The following is a 16,434-nucleotide window of genomic DNA, read 5'->3' on the forward strand; positions in this document are numbered from 1 at the left end:
ATGCCCTTAAATGGATAAAATGTTATTACACTTGCAGACATTTTATTCACAAATCAGGATTCATTTATACAGATTTCGGTAATTTCAAATTCAGACAATACCGTGTTCCTGACACACATTATATATTTTAGAGTGGAAAACCTGTACGTAGCTGGAGATATTTAGTAATTCCTTCCATATGTGCACATTTCTGCAACCTAGTTACATGATTTTCAATCACTTTTGAAATTGTATAAATTATTTGACTAGGTAAGATAAATACCTTTTTATTTGACTTTTTAGTACTATATATTGCAGTCTACATAATACCTTTTTTTATAGTGAACTATTTTTTGACCCATTAATTGGCTGGTAAATAGTTCTCCATACTGCTACACCTGAGGGATTATGGGTCATTTACTGGAAGAGATAATATGTATTTTGCTGGAACTGAATTACATTTTATCACAATTCCCATTCAAAAACAATGTATAGCAACCTGGATGATTATTTTTCTTTTTGCTTTGTTTTCTAAGTCATTCCAGTCTATCAGAAAAGCCCCAGTTTTAATTAGTAAAATGCTCAAGATAATAACCAATACAACTGTTAAAAGGGCATCGTAAATGTTTTAAAGCTTTAATCTGCTCTCTCTCATACCTTTTACCTGATGGAGTGTATTTTATTGTTTACAAATATCTCCTTTAGCTTTATTTTGACATTTTAAATATTTGGTTTAGTTGGTGGTTTCAACAGCTATAAGCAGCTATGTCAAGTAAGTGTTGTCTATAGGAAACCCAAGTAAATAAGAGGCGGTAGCAGAAATCAGACTTGGTAGAGAGAGAGACGTGTCAATTTAAAAGGGTGTTACTGCAGCAGCCTTAGATGTAATCAACTCTTTAACTGCTTGTCTGAGCACATTGTCCCTTCAAACACACGTACAAAAAGCAGATGAAAAACTTTAAGAATCACACACTTTTCAAGAAGATTTTCACAAGCATTTTACAGAACTTCAGGGAAGTAAAAGATATACAAAACTAAAATAAAACATGACGGCTAATTAATTCAATAGTGATGATGACTGCCTGACATATTTTATTTACAGCATTTATTTACCCATTAATGAACACATATGCAATTCATAATTTTGATATAATTTTGAATAACTCATTAATAATGAATAATTAAGGAACTTTGTATTTCTTTCATGCAATTGGCAAGAGTCCATGAGCTAGTGACGTATGGGATATACAATCCTACCAGGAGGGGCAAAGTTTCCTAAACCTCAAAATGTCTATAAATACACCTCCCACCACACCCACAACTCAGTTTTACAAACTTTGCCTCCTATGGAGGTGGTGAAGTAAGTTTGTGCTTGATTTCTATGATTTCTTCTATGATAAGCGCTTCTAAGCATTCTGAAGCCCAATTCCTCTCAGAGTACAGTGTTTGTCAGAGCGATGTGAAGAGAGTATCGCCTATTGATTTTTTATGGTTTTTCTCACGGAAAATATGTTCAAGGGTTCTCTGTTATCGGTCGTAGGGATTCATTTCCTACCTTCCTTTTCAGATCGACGATATACACTTATACCATTACCTCTGCTGATAGTTTTCAGTACTGGTTTGGCTATCTGCTATATATGGATGGGTGTTTTTCGTTAAGTATGTATCACTATTTAAGACACACTCAGCTATGGTTGGCGCTTTATTTATTTAAACTATAAAGTTCTAAATATATGTATTTACTTATATTTGCCATGAGTCAGGTCTTTGTGTATTTTCCTTTGCAGTCTAGCAGTTTCATTATGGGAATCATGTTTTAGGAAGTTTGTCTTACCTGGGGTATAGTCTTTTTTTCCAATTTGACTTGTTTTTTCTTTTAAAACTTGCGGGCAAATTAGTCTTGCGAGGGCGCAAAATGGTGTTATTTATTGCGTCATTCTTGGCGCAAGACTTTTTTGCACGAATGTACGTCTATAATGATGCAAGTTCGTCATTTCCTGCGTCTTAGTTGACGCCAGTTTGGCGAGAAATTGTGTTTGTTATGACGCGAGTTGCATCATTTCCAGATGTTTGTTGGCGCCAATTTTTTTTTTAACTTCGTTTTGCGTTGTGCATCATACTTTCCGCCAAGAAATGTAGTTTAATTTTACATCACTTTCTGTATGCTCCTTGCCTTCTTTATGCTCAGAGGGCTATGCTATTTGATATTTTGTCAATTTTAGCATTTGCATTTTTTCCCATTCCTGAAACTGCTATATGTGGAAATAATATATTTTTGTTTAAATGTTATTTTTTCTTTTACATTTTACAAGATGTCTCAATCTGATCCTGTCTCAGAAGCTGCTGTAGGAACCATGCTGCCTGAACACAGTTCTACCAAAGCTAAGTGTATCTGCTGTAAGCTAGTAGAGATTATATCTTCAGCTGTAGTATGTAACAGTTGTCATGATAAGCTTTTGCATGCAGAAAAGGTTTCTATTCGTGCTAGTACAGTATCTGTTGATCCTCAACATCTAAAGTACATGATATCCCTGTTGATATGAAAAATTATATTGCTGATGCAATACAGAAGGCTATGTCTGCTATTCTGCCTTCAAATAAACGTAAAAGGTCTTTCAAAACTTCTCATACTACTGATGAAATTTGTAATGACCGACAACATACTGATATATTCACCTCTGATGAGGATCTCTCTGACTCAGAAGATCCTACTTCAGACATTAACACTGATAAATCATCTTATCTTTTTAAGATTGAGTATATTTGTTCCTTGTTAAAAGAAGTGTTGATAACTTTGAATATTGAGGAGTCTGGTCCTCTTGATAATAAATCCAGTTAACGTTTAAATTCTGTCTATAAACCTCCTGTGTCTACTCCTGAGGTTTTCCCTGTTCCTGATGCTATTTCTGATGTGATTGCTAAGGAATGGTCTAAGCTTGGTACTTCTTTTGTTCCTTCTTCAAGGTATAAAAAGTTGTATCCTTTTCCAGTGGCTAAATTAGAGTTTTGGGAAAAAGTTCCTAAGGTTGATGGAGCTATTTCTACTCTTGCTAAGCGTACTACTATTCCTGTGAAAGTTAGTACTTATTTTAAGGATCCTTTAGATATGAACATTGGATCTTATCTAAGGAAAGCTTATTTAAATTCTGATTATATTCTCAGACCTGCCATTTCTATGGCTGATGTTGTGGCTGCATCAACTTTTTGGTTGGCTTAGCACAACGGGAAAAAGATTCTGATTTGCTTAGCATTGTTCGTTTGCTTCAACATGCTAATCATTTTATCTGTGATGCTATTTTTGATATCATCAAGATTGATGTTTGTCTTTGGCTATTTTAGCTAGAAGAGCTTTATGGCTCAAATCATGGAATGCTGACATGGTATCTATATCTAGGTTCTTATTACTGGGTGGGGGTAAGGGAGTTTTTTGCCGCAAGATAAAAAGTCTAAGGGCAAATCTAAAGCTTCTAATCGGTTTCCAGTTCTACTGGTGGGGGGCAGATTTAAATTGTTTCAAGACGTTTGGGCAGGTTCCGTTTAGAATCATTGGATTCAGGAAAATTGTCTCTCAGGGGTATCGAATAGGTTTCAGAATAAGACCACCTGTGATGAGATTTTTTCTCTCTCACGTTCCAACAAATCCTGTGAAAGCTCAGGCCTTTTTGAAGTGTGTTTCAGATCTGGAGCTTTCAGGGGTAATTGTACCAGTTCCACTTCTGGAACAGGGTCTGGGTTTTTATTCAAATCTATTCATTGTCCTGAAGAAGGAAAAAAGTTTTTGAATCAATTTGTAAGGGTCCCAACTTTCAAGATGGTGACTATAAGGACTATTCTGCCTTTTGTTCAGCATGGTCATTACATGTCCTCAATAGACTTACAGGGTGCATATATTCACATTCCAATTCATCCAGACCACTATCGGTTTCTGAGATTCTCTTTTCTAGACAAGCATTACCAATTTGTTGCTCTTCCATTTGGCCTAGCGACAGCTCCAAGAATCTTTTCGAAGGTTCTCGGTGCCCTTCTATCTGTAATCAGAGAGCAGGGTATTGCAGTATTTCCTTATTTGGACGATATCTTGGTACTGGCTCAATCTTTTCATTTAGCAGAATTTCACACAAATCAACTTGTGTTGTTTCTTCAAAGACATGGTTGGAGGATCAATTTACCAAAGAGTTTATTGATTCCTCAGACAAGGGTCAACATTTTAGGTTTCCAGATAAATTCAGTGTCCATGACTCTGTCTTTAACAGACAAGAGACGTTTGAAGTTGGTTTCAACCTGTCTAAACCTTCAGTCTCGATCATTCTCTTCAGTGGCTATGTGCATGGAAGTTTTAGGTCTCATGACTGCAGCATCAGACGCGATCCCCTTTGCTCGTTTTCATATGAGACCTCTGCAGCTTTGCATGCTGAATCAATGGTGCAGGGATTATACTCTGATATCACAATTGATATTCTTAAATCCCAACACTCAACTCTCTCTGACTTGGTGGTTAGACCATTATCTGATTATTCAAGGGGCCTCTTTTGTTTGTCCTTCCTGGACTGTGATTTCAACAGATGCAAGTGTCACAGGTTGGGGAGCTGTTTGGGGGTCTCTGACAGCACAGGGAGTTTGGAATCCTCAAGAGATGAGGCTACCAATCAATATTTTAGAACTCTGTGCTATTTTCAGGGCTTTTCAGGCTTGGCCTCTATTAAAGAGAGACTCATTCATTCGTTTTCAGACAGACAATATCACAACTGTGGCATATGTCAATCATCAGGGTGGGCCTCACAGTCCTTTAGCGATGAAAGAAGTATCTCGGATACTTTCTTGGGCGGAATCCAACTCCTGTCTAATTTCTGCGATACATATCCCAGGTGTAGACAATTGGGAAGCGAATTATCTCAGCCGTCAGTCTTTACATCCAGGGGAGTAGTCTCTCCATCCAGATGTATTTTTTCAGATTGTACAGATGTGAGGTCTTCCCGAAAATAGATCTGATGGCTTCCCATCTAAACAAGAAGCTTCCCAGGTACCTTTCCAGGTCATGGGATCCTCAGGCAGAGAGATGGTGGATGCGTTAGCAATTCCTTGGTTTTACCAACCTGCTTACATTTTTCCGCCTCTAGTTCTTCTTCCAAGGGTGATCTCCAAGATCATAATGGAACAATTGCATGTGTTTCTGATAGCACCAGCATGGCCTCACAGGTTTTGGTATACGGATCTTGTTCGGATGTCCAGTTGCCAACCTTGGCCAGACCTTCTGTCTCAAGGGACGTTTTTCCATCAGGATCTCAAATCGCTAAATTTTAAGGTATGGAAATTGAACGCTTAGTGCTTAGTCATAGAGGTTTATCTGGCTCAGTGATTAATACTATGCTACAGGCTCGTAAGTCTGTTTCAAGGAAGATTTATTATTGGGTTTGGAAAGCCTATATTTTATGGTGTTTTTCTCAAAAGCTCTCTTGGCATTCTTTTAGAATTCCTAGAATGTTACAGTTTCTTCAGGATGGTTTGGATAAAGGTTTGTCTGCAAGTACTTTGAAGGGACAAATCTCTGCTCTTTCTATTTTATTTCATAGAAAGATTGCTAAAGTTCCTGATATTCACTGTTTTGTTCAGGCTTTGATTCGTATCAAGCCTGTTATTAAATCAATCTCTCCTCCTTGGAGTCTTAATTTGGTTTTGAAGGCTTTGCTGGCTCCTCCTTTGAGCCTATGCATTCTTTGGATATTAAACTACTTTCTTGGAAAGTGTTGTTCCTTTTGGCTATCTCTTCTGCTAGAAGAGATTCTGAATTTTCTACTCTCTCTTGCGAGTCTCCTTTTCTGATTTTTCATCAGGATAAAGATGTTTTGCGGACTTTGTTTAAATTTCTTCCTAACAACATTCGTTTAAATTTCTTCCTAACAACATTAGTAGGGAAATTGTTGTTCCCTCTTTGTGTCCTAATCCTAAGAATGCTCTTGAAAGATCTTTATATTCTTCAGATCTTTATATACTATATCGAAGCTACTAAGCATTTCAGAAAGACTTCTAGTCTATTTGTTGTTTTTTCTGGTTCCATGAAAGGTCAGAAAGCCTATTCCATTTCTTTGGCATCTTGGTTAAAGCTTTTGATTCACAAGGCTTATTTGGAGGCGGGACAGTCTCCGCCTCAGAGAATTACAGCTCATTCTACTAGATCAGTCGCCACTTCTTGGGCTTTTAAGAATGAAGCATCAGTTGATCAGATTTGCAAAGCAGCAACTTTGTCTTCTTTGCATACATTTACTAAATTGTACAATTTTGATGTATTTGCTTCTTCAGAAGCAGTCTTGGGTAGAAAAGTTCTTCAGACAGCTGTCTCCATTTGATTTTTCTGCTTATGATTTAAGTTTTTAAGAAAGACTTATTTTTTTGTTTGGATTTAATTTTCCCAGTGGAAATAGCTGTTATTATTTTATCCCTCCCTTTTTACATAAACATAATTTATGTAAAAACTTACCTGATAAATTAATTTCTTTCATATTTGCAAGAGTCCATGAGGTCCACCGTTTTTATGGTGGTTATGATTTTTTGTATAAAAGCACAACTATATTTCCCATTCCTCTTTTTTGTATGCTTTTTTACTCCTTTATTTTTATCACCTCACTTCTTGGCTATTCGTTAAACTGTGTTGTGGGTGTGGTGGGAGGTGTATTTATAGGCATTTTGAGGTTTCTTTGCCCCTCCTGGTAGGATTGTATATCCCATACGTCACTAGCTCATGTACTCTTGCCAATATGAAAGAAATTAATTTATCAGGTAAGTTCTTACATAAATTATGCTTTTTATTTGAGTACAAGTTAAGTACAAAGTTATTGGGTTAAAGGTGTAATTTGAAACCCAGCATTTGCAACAATTTTTACCACTGGACAAAAGCTGTCAAGACTGTTAAATTTGAAAAGTCTAAAAGATAGGTCTTTTGATGTGAAGATTAATAAATTGCAATATGACCTATTATCTTTTCTATAATTTTAAATTCTAAGTGTACACATTTTGTATTTAGGTAATTTCTTTATTGTTATTCCCTTAGAATTTCTGATTGTACAGAGAATGAGGCTGACAGTGTTTTACAATTGCGCAATGAGCTCAGGGACAAGGAAATGAAGTTGACTGATATACGCCTGGAAGCCCTCAGTTCTGCTCATCAGCTGGACACGCTTAGAGAGGCAATGAACCGAATGCAGGTAAAACAAATTAATCAAGCAAACATTTATGTCAGTTACTTCAATGTGTGTAGCATTATCATAGTATATATCAGCAGTTAAGCACTGCTGTGTTATGGCCGGTCACTAATGATAGGATTGGCTGGGGCCACTTTACTATATACTCACAGGTATGCTAACAATAACACCTCAAAATAAAATGATGCTCACATTTTTAGTTAAACATTACAAATGCTCATGGATAGCCAAATGATCCTCAGCAGGAAGTGCCTATCAGCCAATGAGCCACAGTAGGAAGTGCCTATCAGCCATTGATCCAAATCAGAAAGTGCCTATCAGTCATTGAGCCACAGCAGGGAGTGGCTATCAGCCAATGAACCTTAGCAGAAAGTGCCTATCAGCCATTGAGCCTTAGCAGGAAGTGCCTGTCAGCCAATGATCCTTAGCAGAAATTGCCTTTAAGCCATTGAGCCACAGCAGGAAGTGCCTGTCAGCCAATGAGCCTTGGCAGGAAGTGCCTTTCAGCTTATGAGCCACAGCAGGAAGTGCCTATCAGCCAATGAGCTACAACAGGAAGTGCCTGTCAGCCAATGATCCTTAGCAGGACGTTCCCACAGTCAATGATCCTTAGAATGTACACAACCATACTGTTGCATTAGTTTAATTTAAATAGCTTTTACACCACATTTTGTTTTATGTCAGTTACTTCAATGTGCATAGCATTATCATAGTATATATCAGCAGTTAAGCACTGCTGTGTTATGGGCGGTCACTAATGGAAGGATTGGCTCGGGCCATTTTACTATATACTCACAATTATGCTAACAATAGCACCTCAAAATAAAATTATGCTCACATTTTTAGTTAAACATTACAAATGCTCATGGGTAGCCAAATGATCCTAAGCAGGAAGTGCCTATCAGCCAATGAGCCACAGCAAATATTGCCTATCAGCTAATGAGCCACAGTAGGAAGTGCCTATCAGCCACTTAGCCAAATCAGAAAGTGCCTATCAGTCATTGAGCCACAGCAGGGAGTGCCTATCAGCCAAACATCCTTAGCAGGAAGTGCCTGTCAGCCAATGATCCTTAGCAGAAAGTGCCTTTCAGCCATTGAGCCACAGCATTAAGTGCCTATCAGCCAATGAGCCTCAACAGGAAGTGCCTGTCAGCTAATGAGCCTGAACAGGAAGTGCCTTTCAGCTAATGAGCCTTAGCAGGAAGTGCCTTTCAGCTAATGAGCCACAGCAGGAAGTGCCTATCAGCCATTGAGCCACAACAGGAAGTGCCTGTCAGCCAATTAGCCTTTGCAGAAAATGCCTATCAGCCATAGGGCCTTAGCAGAAAGTGCCTGTCAGCCAATGATCCTCTGCAGAATGTACACAACCATGCTTTTGCATTAGTTTAATTTAAACAGCTTTTACACCACATTTTGTTTTCAGGTAAAAAAATAAATTCATAAAAATAATCCACTGCTATTTTATATGTATGATAGCAAAAAATGAATGTAGTGCCATGGTAAGTTTTCTGTTTGTGCATAAAATCTGAATCAGGACAGAAGTTAATGTAGTGAGGCTTTATTTTTAAAGGCTTGGCTGGTAATAATATTGTGGAATAGTTAATATACCCCATAATTATGTAATTTATTCTGTAGATAGAGTCAAATTACTGCTTTGTGTTGGTAACAAGGTTTATTGCTTTGCTTAGAGCGAGATTGAGAAGCTGAAAGCTGAAAATGATCGGTTGAAGTCAGAAAACCACGGAAAGTGTAGTAGGACTCAGTCCCAAATCTCTATTTCTTCCTCACCCAGACAATCTATGGGACTTTCACATCACAGCTTGAGCCTGACTGAGTCTTCGAGCCTTGGTAAGAAAACATAGACATTCCTATGCTACCCAAAAATGCCCTTATACATGTGATTCTAACTGTAGGCTTAATGTGTATGGGTCACATACAAGCTATGGATACACTTTCCCTTTAAAACATGCCCACTCACCATGCATCAAAAAAAGGTTGTTCCAGCCTCCAAAATATTCTTATAAACGACCTTTATTCTTTTACATAGGGTCCATAGAAAAAAAGAATTACAACGTTTCAGGCCTGCTGTAGGCCCTTAGTCATGTATACTTTAAAATACTAAGGTTAATGACTTATATACCCTTGCACGGGCAGATAATACCTTGAAATCTCTATGTGGAAATTTAAATATGGCTTTTGAATCACAACACACACCGACAAATATCGGACTGATTGCTAACTCAATTATAAACCCTAAAAAGGATTATGTTAAGCACTTTAACAACAGTGCTCCAGATGAAAACTTAGGACTCAATACTGATCGAAATTATGTAACTAGTAATGCTGCAAGTAATTGTTCACAACAAATGAGTGAATGTTTAAGCACTGCACTTGTTCACAATATAGAGACGAGTGGGTTGAGAGCATGTAGTTTTCAACAAAATGTAAATACAAAAACAGAAATTGGTAACACAATGCACTATGCATCAGTCACTTCTAATGATCATTTAGTTCACAATTTATCTAAACACGATTTAACCAAAGAACAAGAACTAGCTCTAAATAAGGGTCTATCGTATTGCTTGGGAAATTATTGTAATGAATTTACAGTCCAACAGGAAATTCAAAGGTTCTTTAGGAAGCTAAAACTGAAAATACATTTTTCCATGCAAAGAGATAACATATTTTCACTGAGCACCAACACCAAAAGTGATAATATAAAATTTAAAGGCACAAAAGAATTTGGCATATCCAAGAAGAGCACATTTACACCTACTACTACTACGCATAGTGCAGCTACGTATATGAGTCTAGTGCAAAGAGAAGTAGATAACCTTTTTAAAAAAGAAAAAAAGAAAAACCTTGTTCAAACAAAAAAGATAAGATAGCAATTGAATCTTTAAAGAAAAATAAAGAGATCATTTTAAAAGAGGCTGATAAAGGTGGGGGCCATTGTGGTTCTAAATAAATCTGATTATATTGAGGAGATCAACAGACAACTAGCAGACAACCAGGTATACCAGCAATTATCAGGGGATCCAAACATTCAGATAAACAAAGAAATTGAAAATATTCTCAAATTAGCTGTACAAAAAGGAATAATAACAGAAAATTTTAAAGATGCCCTATATGTAACCAATTCAGTAAGGCCGGTATTATATGTATTACCTAAAATACATAAAGCTAAAGAAAAACCACCTGGACGCCCTATTGTGGTGGGGATAGGTTCTGTATTTTCATCAATTGCTACTTTCTTAGATAAAGTCTTACAGCCATTTGTTAAAAGAACTACATCTTATGTTAAAGATACAAATGGTTTCCTGTCAAAATTAAAAGATCTTGGCTATGTTGGGGAGAAATGCATACTATTTTCTTTAGATGTTTCCAGTTTATATACCTCCATTAAATACACAAGTGGTATTTCAGCAGTAGAACATATGCTTAGATATGAGAGTAATTACACTGAAGGGGAGATCTGTTTTTTGATTGAACTACTCTCAATTATATTATATCATAACTATTTTTTATTTATGGACACATATTTTCTGCAAAAGCAAGGGATTGCAATGGGCTCCAACGTCGCCCCCACATACGCCAACATTTTCATGAATAATTTTTAGGAATACTTTGTGTACCCTCATAATTTGTTCCAACTCTATGGTGCCTCCTGGTGGAGGTACATTGATGATGTATTTGGCGTGTGGGGGGGTGACATTGGTAGCCTATTGTCTTTTGTCCAGGATCTGAATGATTCAGTTAGAGGATTAAAATTTACCTTGAACATGAGTGAGGTTGGAGTAGAATATTTGGATACATATTTGTACATTGAGGGTGGTTTTCTAAAAACAGATCTCTATGTAAAGAATACAGATAGAAACGACTTACTGAAATATGGGAGTTGTCATTCAGACAATGTTTTTATGGCCATTCCAAAAAGCCAATTCACTAGAGTGAAACGTATAGTATCAGACAGTACCAAATGCAAATATAGATTGGAACAAATGGCCAATAAATTTATCAATAGAGGTTATCCCCCCCACATTAATTGCAGAACAGCTTAGCGCAGTCACTAATGACAAAATACAAAATAAGAAGGACAGGGATCAGGAAGTTAATCATATGATTTTTGTTACCCAGTTCAACAGACTTAGTCAAAAGATAAATGGTATACTAAAAAAACATTGACATATCCTGAGGGATTGCAATCCACAAGTCAGTGAATTCAAAGTAGGCCCAATGATAGCCTATAGGAGGAACCAGAACATTAAAGACATGTTAGTGCATACTGACATAGGTAGCAACAAACAGAATATTCAGAGAACTATAGGTCCTAAAATAAGTGGCTGTTATCCATGTCTCAGTTGCAGTAACTGCAGCTCGATGATGAAAGGAGAATATTTCCATCACCCAATAAATGGTAAAAAGTTTCAAATCAATAAGTATATAACCTGCAGAGCCACTTACTCATTTACTTATTTATCTTATCAAATGTCCATGTGGCCTAATTTATATTGGCGAGACCTGTAGAGTGGTAAGAGAGAGGATAACAGAAAATACATCTAATATCAGATGTAACAATAAAGATGCTCCTGTTTCCTGTCACTTCCTCTCTATGGGTCACAATATTAGCCAATTAAGATTTCAGATCATAGAACAAGTGGATAGACCTAGAAGAGGCGGGGATAGGGAACGTCTTCTAAAAATTAGAGACATGTTTTAGATATTCAAATTGGAAGCACTCATACCTAAAGGTATGAACAAAGATTTTAATTGGAGCCTGTTTCTTTAAATATTCATCTGTACTAATTTTGATACACCAGTATAGATATACATTTTTTTCTAAGTTGGGATTAATCTGCCAATAATGTACAATATTCCTCTTTTTAAAATATATATGTAGGTTTTATGTTTGTTTTTTTTAAAATGTTTATATTCAATACTATTTCTCATGTGATCATCTAAAATAAAGCAAGTTTGGATGTGCTGCTATTTGCATCTTCAAGATGTCACTATTGTGTAATTGGTTGCTCACGTGAGAACAGGTAACAAAAGTATACATGACTAAGGGCCTATAGAAGGCCTTAAACGTTGTAATTATTTTTTTCTATGGACCCTATGTAAAAAATAAAGGTAGTTTTTAAGAATATTTTGGAGGCTGGAACAACCTTTTTTTGTTGTTTGGATTGCTGTTTGGACGTGGCAGTTCCTTTGTTCCGTGCCCCACAAGACAGGTGTGCTGTTTTCCAAACCAGTCGAGAAATTGTCACTCACCATGCATGCTCTAATGAGTAAGTGTGCCCACAAACAGTGCTTATGCCCCTTTATCTTTGTAACTGACAAACCTGAGGTGCTTATTGGGGTGTGTAGTCTTTTTTGAAGATAAAAGGAAAATTTTTAGGCAGCTGTATATTAAGGTTTTTTATTTCAATATAATCTGTTAAATTAAAAACAGTTTTATATCCCTTTAAAATAGTTGCTTTCTCAGCATGCATCTAGGTTCCTTGTTATATTTGAAATCTAGAGCTTGACAAATACGATGAATGATTCTGTGGGAAACTCAGAGCAAACACTTGATTGGTTGGCTGCTTTTCCTCAATTGGTATACAGTAAACTGGTTTAGTATTTTTTTGAGTTAAGTGTTAACAAAAAGGCACTTTTAATGTTTAATGATAGAGAAGTAATTAGCCTAAGCTACAGGCAAAATGGTTGCACTAATCTTTATAAAATCTGGCATGGAGATAGATTTTATTGTCTAGTATGCAATTTTTTGTTATATGCTAACATGAGTAGTGTTTCTGAGTTCTAAAGTTGACTTATAGCAATATGCACATGCACAGTAGTAAAAGACAGGTGAGAAAAATAAATCAAAACATGCGCACTAACGTTTTTCCATAGGAAATAGCTATACTTTCTCTTGTTAGGTGTATCCAGTCCACGGATCATCCATTACTTGTGGGATATTCTCCTTCCCAACAGGAAGTTGCAAGAGGATCACCCACAGCAGAGCTGCTATATAGCTCCTCCCCTAACTGCCATAGCCAGTCATTCTCTTGCAAGCTCTCAACATAGTTGGAGGTAGTTAGAGGAAAGTGGTAAAATATCTTCATTAGTGTGAATCCAAGAATTACTCATGGAGTAAGGTTAGGATTCCTAGGATATTGTCCTTTCTCCAAGAGGGTTTGGATAAAGTATTATCAGCTAGTTCTTTAAAGGGACAGATTTCTGCTCTGTCTATCCTTTTGCACAAGCGTCTGGCAGAGGTCCAGACGTCCAGGCATTTTGTCAGGCTTTGGTTAGAATTAAGCCTGTGTTTAAACCGGTTGCTCCTCCATGGATCTTAAACTTGGTTCTTAAGGTTCTTCAAGGAGTTCCGTTTGAACCCATTCTTTCCATTGATATCAAACTTTTATCTTGGAAAGTTCTGTTTTTGATGGCTATTTTCTCGGCTCGTAGAGTCGTCTCTGAGTTATCAGCTTTACAATGTGATTCTCCTTATCTGATTTTCCATACAGATAAAGTAGTTCTGCGTACAAACCCTGGGTTTTTACCTAAGGTAGTTTCCAACAAGAATATCAATCAAGAGATTGTTGTTCCATCATTGTGTCCTAATCCTTCTTCAAAGAAGGAACGTCTTAATACATAATTTGTCCGTGCGTTAAAGTTTTACTTACAAGCGACTAAAGGTTTTCGTCAAACATCTTCCCTGTTTGTTGTTTACTCTGGACAGAGGAGAGGTCAAAAGGCTTCGGCAACCTCTCTTTCTTTTTGGCTTCGGAGCGTAATACGCTTAGCCTATGAGACTGCTGGACAGCAGCCCCCTGAAAGGATTACAGCTCATTCTACTAGAGCTGTGGCTTTCACCTGGGCCTTTAAAAATGAGGCTTCTGTTGAACAGATTTGCAAAGCGGCGACTTGGTCTTCGCTTCATACCTTTTCAAAATGTTACAAATTTGATACTTTTGCTTCTTTGGAGGCTATTTTTGGGAGAAAGGTTCTACAGGCAGTGGTCCCTTCCGTTTAAGTACCTGCCTTGTCCCTCCCTTCATCCGTGTACTTTAGCTTTGGTATTGGTATCCCACAAGTAATGGATGATCCGTGGACTGGATACACCTAACAAGAGAAAACATAATTTATGCTTACCTGATAAATTTATTTCTCTTGTGGTGTATCCAGTCCACGGCCCGCCCTGTCCTTTTAAGGCAGGTCTAAATTTTAAACTACAGTCACCACTGCACCTTATGGTTTCTCCTTCCTCGGCTAGTTTCGGTCGAATTACTGGCTATGGCAGTTAGGGGAGGAGCTATATAGCAGCTCTGCTGTGGGTGATCCTCTTGCAACTTCCTGTTGGGAAGGAGAATATCCCACAAGTAATGGATGATCCGTGGACTGGATACACCACAAGAGAAATAAATTTATCAGGTAAGCATAAATTATGTTTTTTTATGTTTTAGTGTATCATTATCGATATTGTATGTAGATTGATGAATATTTTGATATAAATTTGAGGTTAATATATATATATATATATGTAATAATTGTATCAATTTTTGGGGACTTTTTAAATCTATAAATCCAATCTACTTCATAGCCTACATCATATTTCTTTCTCCTTGCTCTTAAAAACCCCCCAAAAAAACAAACTAGGAAACACTATGGCAAAAACATTCATTTCTCAAACTCCTATAGCTCAGTTTATATACACTCACAAATAGGCACATGTATACAATAACTCATATGCACAGGTATATACATAAAACTCCTATAGCTCAGTTTATATACACTCACAAATAGGCACATGTATACAATAACTCATATGCACAGGTATATACATAAAACTCCTATAGCTCAGTTTATATACACTCACAAATAGGCACTTGTATAAAATAACTCATATACACAGACAGGTATGTACATAAAACTTCTATAGCTAGGTTTATATATACTCACAAATAGGCACATGTATACAATACATCATATGCACAGGTATGTACATAAAACTCCTATAGCTAGTTTTATATACACTCACAAATAGGTACTTGTATAAAATAACTCATATACACAACAGGTATGTACATAAAACTTATATAGCTAGGTTTATATATACTCACAAATAGGCACTTGTATACAATAACTCATATACACAGGTATGTACATAAAACTTCTATAGCTAGGTTTATATACACTCACAAATAGGCACTTGTATAAAATAACTCATATACACAACAGGTATGTACATAAAACTTCTATAGCTAGGTTTATATACTGTATATTCACAAATAGGCACATGTATACAATAACTCATATACACAGATATGTACATAAAACTTATATAGCTAGGTTTATATACTGTATATTCACAAATAGTCACATGTATACAATAACTCATATACACAGGTATGTACATAAAACTTCTATAGCTAGGTTTATATACTGTATATTCACAAATAGGCACATGTATACAATAACTCATATACACAACAGGTATGTACATAAAACTTTTATAGCTAGGTTTATATATATATACTCACAAATAGGCACATGTATACAATAACTCCTATACACAGGTGTATACATAGAACTCCTATAGATAGGCACATATACACATAAGAACAGACCCATGTTTGCATATCATTTGCACATACTTTGTACAACAAGAACCATGTAGGCATTCTTGCTATGTTCCTACCATTGGGGAAACTACCAGAATAATGTAATGACCCAGGGCTAGGAACCTCCTTGTTTCTATGCTGCGTACTTTATTGTAATGTAGATTTTCCATTGGTAGACATGTTGCTGGATGACGCGGGTGATGGAACCATGAGGAAGGAGGGCCGGCACGTCAAGATAGTTGTTAGCTTCCTGGAGGAAATGAAATGGAGAGAGGTGAGAGGGAACTGTTACGTGTATATATCACTGGGGTGTGAAGCTGCAATGCACCGGCTGGTACCTATGCCGTAAAGATAAGGTATAGCGCCCATCATAGCAAACGCCTTTCATAAGACAGAGCATCTTATCCGGTGATAACAGGAACATTTATCGTCATGTATGGAACAAAAACCTGTCCTGCCATATTATTACCCAGCACTGTAAGGCAATCTGAGTAATGACCATTAAACACTGGCAGTGGAATAGATTCACTAGGCACCGTCTCTTGTTTCTCCAGCTTCTACAATCTCTGTATTATAAGAAGCACATTTACTAAGGAATGGAGCAATATGTGAATTAAAGTTGCGTTTTTTTGCAGAATAACAAAGACATT

At 36.7% G+C, this 16,434-nt stretch overlaps 1 protein-coding gene across 3 annotated transcripts in view; it reads left to right on the forward strand.

The window, feature by feature from the left end:
* Positions 1–16,434, forward strand: part of LOC128666014 (neuron navigator 2-like) — a 127,292-nt gene that overhangs the window by 90,095 nt on the left and 20,763 nt on the right. For all 3 annotated transcript variants that reach the window (XM_053720364.1, XM_053720365.1, XM_053720366.1), the window contains 3 exons: positions 7,025–7,178; positions 8,864–9,023; positions 15,961–16,058. In XM_053720364.1, the coding sequence (XP_053576339.1) occupies positions 7,025–7,178; positions 8,864–9,023; positions 15,961–16,058 (412 nt within the window). The remainder of the gene's footprint in view (positions 1–7,024; positions 7,179–8,863; positions 9,024–15,960; positions 16,059–16,434) is intronic.

Source organism: Bombina bombina, chromosome 7 (assembly GCF_027579735.1).
Source record: "Bombina bombina isolate aBomBom1 chromosome 7, aBomBom1.pri, whole genome shotgun sequence".
Classification (NCBI taxonomy): domain Eukaryota; kingdom Metazoa; phylum Chordata; class Amphibia; order Anura; family Bombinatoridae; genus Bombina; species Bombina bombina.